The sequence below is a fragment of the Gavialis gangeticus genome, unplaced genomic scaffold, assembly GCF_001723915.1.
Source record: "Gavialis gangeticus isolate Ggan-Ray unplaced genomic scaffold, GavGan_comp1, whole genome shotgun sequence".
NCBI classification, from domain to species: domain Eukaryota; kingdom Metazoa; phylum Chordata; order Crocodylia; family Gavialidae; genus Gavialis; species Gavialis gangeticus.
In genome coordinates, this window is record NW_017728996.1 from 44,552,225 (window position 1) to 44,560,485 (window position 8,261).

General features: G+C 42.9%; 1 protein-coding gene across 1 annotated transcript in view; it reads right to left on the reverse strand.

Annotated features, from left to right (window-relative positions):
• Positions 1–3,632: 3,632 nt before the first annotated feature.
• Positions 3,633–8,261, reverse strand: part of WDR61 (WD repeat domain 61) — a 15,144-nt gene continuing 10,515 nt past the window's right edge. Inside the window, exons 8-10 of the mRNA XM_019504401.1 lie at positions 6,792–6,884; positions 5,659–5,737; positions 3,633–4,116 (exon numbers count right to left, since the gene is read on the reverse strand). Coding sequence (XP_019359946.1) covers positions 4,027–4,116; positions 5,659–5,737; positions 6,792–6,884 — 262 coding nt within the window. The 3' untranslated portion in view covers positions 3,633–4,026. The remainder of the gene's footprint in view (positions 4,117–5,658; positions 5,738–6,791; positions 6,885–8,261) is intronic.

Here is an 8,261-nt window from a genome sequence, read left to right on the forward strand (position 1 = left end):
CTCCTGGCCAGGCTGTGCTTAAGCCAGACGGCAGCACTGCACGAGGCCACGGAGAGGGGCTGTAGCACCCCCAGCCCCCGCACCCCCTGAAGCACAGTGTGGGCCAGGCCTGGTAGAACAGCCTAGTGCAGCACCCCACCTCCCCACAGACATGGGGGCCTGGGGCTGCTGGGGGAGCGGGGGCTACAGCTGCAGGCTGAGAGGCTGTGCCAGACTGCTCCTGTCAGGCCAGCAGGCAGCTACAGCACTAGGAGCAGGGGGTGGGGTTGGGCTATGGCTGCCCTCTGTGGCCTTGCTTGCAGCAGCGCTACCGCCACCTGGTCTGAGTACAGCCTAGCCAGAAACAGCGCAGTGCTCTCTGCCTGCAGCCCAGCCTGCAGGCACATCCAGGGGCACATGCCTCACCTCCAGCCATGCCCTCCTGGGCTGCGTGACCCCCCCATGCCCTCAGATAAGCCACTTACAGCTCTGTTCCCCCACGTCGTGTCAGATGTGCTTCCTCCCTCGCTGCCACTGGCGGGCAGGGGCACATCAAGGCCACAGCTGTGAGGAAGTGGGGGCTGGGGCTAGGGCCTCAATCTGCCCTGCCTCCCCCCCCCCACAATCCTTTCCCCACCTCCCTGCCCACAGACTTACCTGCTGGGGGAGGGGGGTAGATCTTGAGTTCCTTTTAAATCCAAAAGTGATCTTGAACCTAAAAAGGTTGGAGACCACTAGTCTAACTCCATCCTCTTTGTAACCACCCTTCCGGTATTTGAAGGCTGCTATCAAATCCCCTCAGCCTTCTCTTCTGCAGACTAAATAAGCCCAGTTCCCGCTCCGAAGTTGCACCCGCAACTTCAGGGTCCTGTTTCAAGATGGCAGTGGGGGTGCTTTAACTAAAACTTGCTTGATGAGCTTTAGTTAAAGCATCTCCACTGACATTTTAAAACGTGGGGATGCTGAATACACGAGATGCTGCAGCATGTGGGAGCGTTCTGATTAAAATGCTCCAGCTGACTTGATTAATAGCATCTGCTCTGATGTGTTCTAATCAAAACGTGTCAGAGCATGTGTATAGGTGCCTAGTATGGAACAAGGTTATGACCTGACTCTTATCCGAACTAACGGCAGTTCTGGCCTCTAGTGCTACCCACAGGTTGTGGAGGCAGTGGCACTCTGGGGCTGTACCACATACAGCACTTGCTCCAGAGCATATCCTGGAGCAATGGAGTGGCTGCCACATGCTGCAATGATGACCCTGGAGTGGCCACTGCAGCTCTGAAGATGTGCTGCACATGACAGCTGTGTACACCGCACCCCTAGAGTAGTAGGACCAGGGCAATATTGCACAGTGCCCACCCTGGCTGCTCCAGGACACATGGTGGATCTGGCTTACAAGGCAATGCAACTCATCCAGCCCATGGGGCTGAATGAATTTGACCCAGTTTCAGCTTACGGAGAGAACCACATCTAGGAGATCCCTTCAATTCCATTTGGAAATGGTCAGTTTATTTTTGAGAAACTTGAAACGTTACCATGGTCCTAAAGATAAATGAAACAGATTTTTTTTTATTTCAGTTTTGCGCAATTTCTCCTCCTAACAGCCAAACAGCCAGACCTAAACACCACCATTATAGCCTCCTGCTTTATGGAGACAGCGTTTTTCATGCTGCAGCACACATGAATTACCCAAAAGCAAGGATCTGGCTTCTGGCTACATGTAGACTGACTGCACAGAACTTGACCTTATGGGAGGTGGAACTGTTCAGCACTAAGAGAGAAACTGCTCTTTGCACCTGCACATTCCAGTGTGAAATGCCTTCTTTTGTATTTGTTCATCTAAAAGGTAAACAATGAAAGAGCAATTGGTCTGCAAGTTGGATCACATGGTGGGGAGGGTTTTCTTCTACCACTAATGGATGTGAGTTGCTTTTGAGAAGACTGTGTTGCCACAGGCAAATGTAATTCATTAGAACCAACTTGTGAAATCCCAGAATTGATTACTTCCCTTCAGGAACTACCAGGCTGACTTTAGGCCTGGATGCTCCTGTGTTACCACAGACTATTACATTTCATTTCCAGCTGTGAAATCCCTTAGGCTGTTTCAGCCAGGGCTTGTTCCCAGCCATTTCCCCCATTCCCATCCCTCTTCAGGGTTCTCTCATGAGCTATTACTTAAGTCCTACTGATCCTCTCATCACTAACATAGAAGACAGTTCCCATCAGTACCAGAGAAGATGTTTCTAGAGTAGCTACCACACAATCCCTAGTAGAGAAAAAAAAAGCAGCAGTAACTCATTTTCCATCTGGAAACTTGCCTGTAAGTAGACTGGAATTCAGGACAGTGATACTAGCCACTATTACCCCACTCATGGCATTAAGGGACTAGTTCAAGTCTCTCAGCCTTCAAGCTGCCTTATTTCAACATACCCATCATACACCACACAGGAATTACCTGTCAGTGATGGGTCAAATCACTACCTGAGGATACTGACCCACCAATGCACTTGCAATTAGAGCACCATGCATCAGAGAAAACTGTTTTGGCTTACCTTTATTTAAGTGACAGGCTACTGAAAAAGTAGTAGTCTGCAAGTTTTCTGTGGCTTTTCAATATATATAATTTAGAATCTAGAACTTTGGCCCAAGAGTGAACACCCAGAAAACAAACCTGCAGACATATTTGAGGTCACTAGAGCCACAACATCTCTGGCTCCCTGCCTCAAGACAGGTTCCTGACTATCCACCCTGGTCCTGCAGTTAGAACCTAGGTTTTGCCATCCTAACAACTCTCCATCTTAACACATTAACACAGGCAGCATCAGCAGTGTTTATCTATCTCAGAGATTTTTTTAAAAGCAGCCACCTGGAGCTCTGTTCTCATAATTGTAAAAGTACAATGAAGTTTCTAAAGCCTGCAGACTGAAGCCTCCATTCAAAGTGATGTGTGAACTGCTGTTCTCCTGTAACTGGTTACTGCTTTGTAGTCACCCACAGATCATGAACTGAAACATGCAGACCATCAGGGTGTAGCTATTTACCTTTCAGTAATCTGAGATCTTCACACCCTGTTGTCCATATGCACATTTCTCAGTCCAGTCTTCAGTACTCTCTCTCAAGGTCCTGCACATCTACAAGTCCATGCCAGAGGTGCAGTACTCTCTTTTATGGCCTCTGTGAAGCACAAGGAGTGGCAGGGGATACTAATGTCACATGGGTACAGCTGGTAAGGTGCATGCAGCACATGTGCACACAGTAGAGCATTCCTAATGAAAAGACATCTCAGACATTAAGCAGCTCCCACCCTGCATTCAGCAGGATTTTTCCACAGTAACCTCCTTCTGTTGCATGGTAACACGTTACAAAACCATACTAAGAAGCAGTATCTTTTTTAAAAAAAAAGCAGTTTATATATTTCTTCACTAGAAGTAAGTATATTAACTTTATTGGGGGGGAGGGGAACAAAAATAAAATGAAAAATTTAGACTAGGCCCTGACTAGTGAACCATGTGCCTTAGCACAATTGCTAAAACAGGTGTTAACTTAACTGTTCACATAAAGACAAATATTTAACAGTAGCAGGGGTGGTGGCTGACATGTGTACATGGTCTAAGATTCAGAAACGTTTCCTAAATTAGCTTTAGCTAGTCAACAATTTCAGACTCAAATCTATTTATATAGTTCAGAGGAAAAAAAAGATATGCAGGTAGCTTAAGTGAGCAGATACTACACACAAGTATATATTTCCAAATACATACTGTTCCAGTGTCTGCATTTGAGACAAAGTATTTTGTAGCTACAATAGTTATTTCATTTAAAAATTTAAATTCTTTCATGCCAAACCTAAGACAAAAATACATATAAATGGTATGAGTATGTTGATTTTTCTGTTGATGTCAGAGTCCAAGATTCAGAAAAGTGTTATTAAAATGTTGTTATCACATTAACAAAATAAGAAGCATTTAAGTGGCAACACGAGAAGTGCAATCAGTATTTCTGAAAACCTGTAGATTACAGTTGGCAGCCAGGATTGCTTCAGGGTATTTAAATTGGACAGTCATATATATGGATTTCTTGGTCATCTCCAACAGATACGATTTTGGAACCATTTCCATTGTATTTCACGCCCCAGACCTGCCAATACAAATATATAAACAATAGCTCATGACAGCGGATAACAAGATCAGACATTATTTCTTCATATTCTTTGTGGTCCATAAGTTTGCTGAACACAAGAAATGTGGATGGTATTTACTAAAGGTCATTCTTTCCACTGTTCTTAATGCAAAGTTAATCCCCTCTTATGTCACTCATTTACCCTTTAGCTGTTGAAATAGGACACTGCTATCTACTTGTCTGATAAGGTCCTTATGCATTAGTCATCTTTACATCTTCACTGGTATTCTTGTCAGTGGCTACCATTCAAATCCTGTCAAACCAATAATCATCCTTGTACACCATCCAATGCAACTAGACTTGATTTAATTGAATGGATGAAGGAGTAAAAAGCTACATGAGCAAGTCTAGGCAAGAGGAATTACCTTATTAAAAGGAAAGCCATTTTCATTTCAGAAAGGGAAAAGTCTAAAAAATGCAAGGCTGGAAGGTATGCAGGAGTGCACCAGACAAGAATGGCTACCTGTACCACCAGGTAACCTAGAGGTCTATCCTACAGGACTTCAGAACCATTATGAACCTGGGAGACTTAACAGGGTCAAACGTCTGAACAAACTACTGAGAATATCTTGTAAAAGAAATACAAAAACAGCTCATTAGCTTGTTGTTGCCAAAAAGGGCAATAGACGGTCTACAACTGTTTGCGGAAGTTTTCTTCACGTGCAGTGTTATTCCTCACCACCCACTTCCTAGGAGTCATTAGTGTGCTTGTCAGCCACCAAAGACAAGAGATCTACAGACTTTCAAAGAGAGAACAATTTATGTTCAAAAATCCAAATCTCATTTTACTGTACTTCATCAAAAACGTTATGGTTAACTGAAGAATAAGAAGAATGAACAGCTCAGGAGTATCAAGAGAGTAAAAATATTGCTAGCATGGGGGGAAAAAAACAAAAACAAAAAACAAACAAAAACTCCACACTTCTGGCTCTGTTTGTCAACATTTATGTCCAAAAAAATTTGGAAGGAAAAAAACTAGCTTGGTAAAGACTCAACTACTTCTTCCTCTCCCCTGATGAAAGCTAGCTACCCACTACAGTGCTCAGATTCAAGTCTTTTAAAGAACCAATGATCTTGATATTTAATAGGGAAAAGCCACTAAACCAGTTTTCAGACCTGTTCTTAACATGTATATATGGAAAAAATACATAAAGGACATGTGCTCTGTGCACTACAGAGAGTGTGTACAAAGATCTTTTGATTTAATAGACTGATGAGAATCCGTTTTGCCTTTTGTAACTGCCTTTTGCTTGTGGCTGTACAAAGGATTATACAGAAAGAGATCAGCCAAAGTTTTAAAAAGTTAATATTTTTAGGATATTAATTTTTCAAATATTGTAAATACATTTTCAGCTGTAAAATACCATGGCACTACCTTTAAAGCCAAACCAATATCCTATCCCCACTAAAATCAAAACCTAAAAGTGTAAGTTCTATTAGTACAACTTAAGGCATGAGGCAAGAATGCACACAATTCGCAATTATTCATTCTTAATATACCTGATCCTGATGGTCAAAGAAAGTGTGAACACAGGTCCTTGTTCCAGCATCCCAAACTTTTACACTTTTGTCAGATGAACTGGAAAATATTGTTAATCAATATGTAAATTAGTAACAATATAGTTGCAATATAAAATCAACAGCCCAAAGAGCTCATACCACTGTATAAAGAACTATCGAAGTTGGGGAGAAGCAACATAACATGTAGATCTTTACCAAACTCCAGAAATTGTATTTCTTAAACCAATGTTAAGTTATTTTTATATGAACATAGTAAATGAAGGAGAATTTGAAGCATAGCAAGCACAGTCTGAAGTTTTCTTAGTCAACTTGCATCAGATTCAACAAATTCTTGTTCTAAAGAATGTTTTTAAGTCTTCATTAGATTTACGATTTACTATAGTACAATGACATAAAGCATCAGATTATAAATTAGGCTACAACTGTCAAATTAAATTGTCAATGCACTTTGAGCATTCATGCCTTTATGTCCCTGGCTAAGGTTTTATATCAGGGTTTAGTGAGTGACTGAATGCACTACCACTTTTCTGCCACTGATTAAATAATGCAGTCCTGGAATAACCAGACACATTTTGCAATGCCCCAGGATAAACTGTTAGTACTTCTTATCCCATGAATTGTTTTAGGATTTATCCTGGAACAGATATGGATGTTTGTTTAAACAACTGCACTTTGTCCTGGGATAAAATGGTTTATCCTGGAACAAATGCAATATGTTTACAGCCTACTAGATTTTGTTATTTACTTGCTAGTTTAATGTAGCAAGAGTGCAGTATCTTTCCTTACTTTCAGAAGTATTTCACTCTCAAAAAAACCAAACCAAAACCAACCAACCAACCAAATACAAAAAAAAAACCACACACCACACAAAAAAAACAACTCTTGCTGACTTCAGTGGGATGATATAAGGTACTTGTCAAAATAATATCAGTCTCCCCTCTAATAATTTAAAATGGCTTTTCCAGTCAGTGTACATGCAATTCTAATGTTTTGGGGTTTGTTTGTTTTTTGGGGGGTTGTTTTGTTTTTCTAAACACATTTATTCTGTGATCTGTTTACATTATAAATGAAAGATTACCTTTCTTTCCAAAAAGTCTAAAAATAAGAAATACCTGGAAACGAAATGGGTATCATCAGGACAAAATGCCACATTTAATACCCAGGATCCATGACCACTTAGAGTCCCTGCCAAGTTTGCATGCTGCCTGTGGGAGAAAGAGTTTAGATTTAGCAGTCACTTAATGAAAGTATATTAAACTTCAGTTTGCAAATCCCAGAGAAGAGTGAGTAACTACTAGGCTGCATTCAGTGCAGCCTGTAACAGCTGTTATTTTTTTTCCAACAAGATTTATAACTGTGCAATTATTCATCTCAATTGAATAACAGGTTGTATACAATGGATCCTGTCTAAAACTATGAATTAGGTTGCTGGAGAAGATCTGTGAAGCACTTTGGTCTTCAACCGCCATCTTATTTTCATCATCCCTACAGGGGGCTGTATGCGCATTTTCTTAAAGTCTAGTAGAGATTGCAACTCAGACAAAAGAGTGATCTGGGAAAAAATGTTTAGTTAGAACAGGTAAACACTTTTAAACACTTGCTTTTGCTATTTTTCTGTAAAATTATTCAAAAGCTATTCAAAAGTTGATTCAATATGCAGCCCATCTGTTAAGGTACAGTACCTTGTTAGGCCTGGTGCTGGCCACAGGTGACGACCTGGTGAAGGGGCTGTGGGTGCTTGATCACCTGGGCAACAGCGATCATTGCCTGCTGGAATTCACCATCCAGCGCAAGGTGGCAAAGGCCTGCAACAAGGCAACAGCCCTTGATTTCAGGAGGGCGGACTTCAATGAGCTAAGGAGAATAGTCGGGGAAGCACTGAGGTCCTGGAGGGGAGGGGAGCCTGGTGTCCAAGAAGAGTGGTTGCTCCTTAAGGAGACGATCCTCCAAGCCCAAAGGGAGGTAATCCCAACAAGGATCAAAGCGAGCAGGAGGGCGCAAAAGCCCCCATGGCTCACCAAAATCATCCGGGAATGTCTTCTAGCTAAAAGGGAGGCATACACCCAATGGAAAGGAGGGGCCATCACCAGGGAGGACTATACTGCGGTTGCTCGGGGATGCAGGGGGGCAGTCAGGAAGGCCAAGGCGGAGATGGAACTGGGACTGGCTATCCAGATCAAGGACAACAAGAAGTCCTTTTTTAAATACACAGGGGGCAAAAAGAAGGTACTGAGTAACGTGGGGCCCCTGCAAGACACACTGGGAAATTTGGTTGTCACACCAGATGACAAAGCTAATCTATTTAACGACTTCTTTGCCTCCATTTTCCTGAGCAGGGACCAGATCAGCCCCCTCACTGGGCCCCCCTCAGGTCCCAGGGGAGGTGCACCCAGGCCTAGGGTCAGTGAGGATCTAGTCAGGGACCTTCTGGAGGGACTGGACCTATTTAAATCAGCTGGTCCGGACGATCTCCACCCCAGAGTGCTGAGGGAATTGGCAGAGGTCATTGCTGGACCCCTGGCACAGCTTTACGAGCACTCGTGGTGCTCTGGTGTGGTGCCAGAGGACTGGAAGAGGGCCAA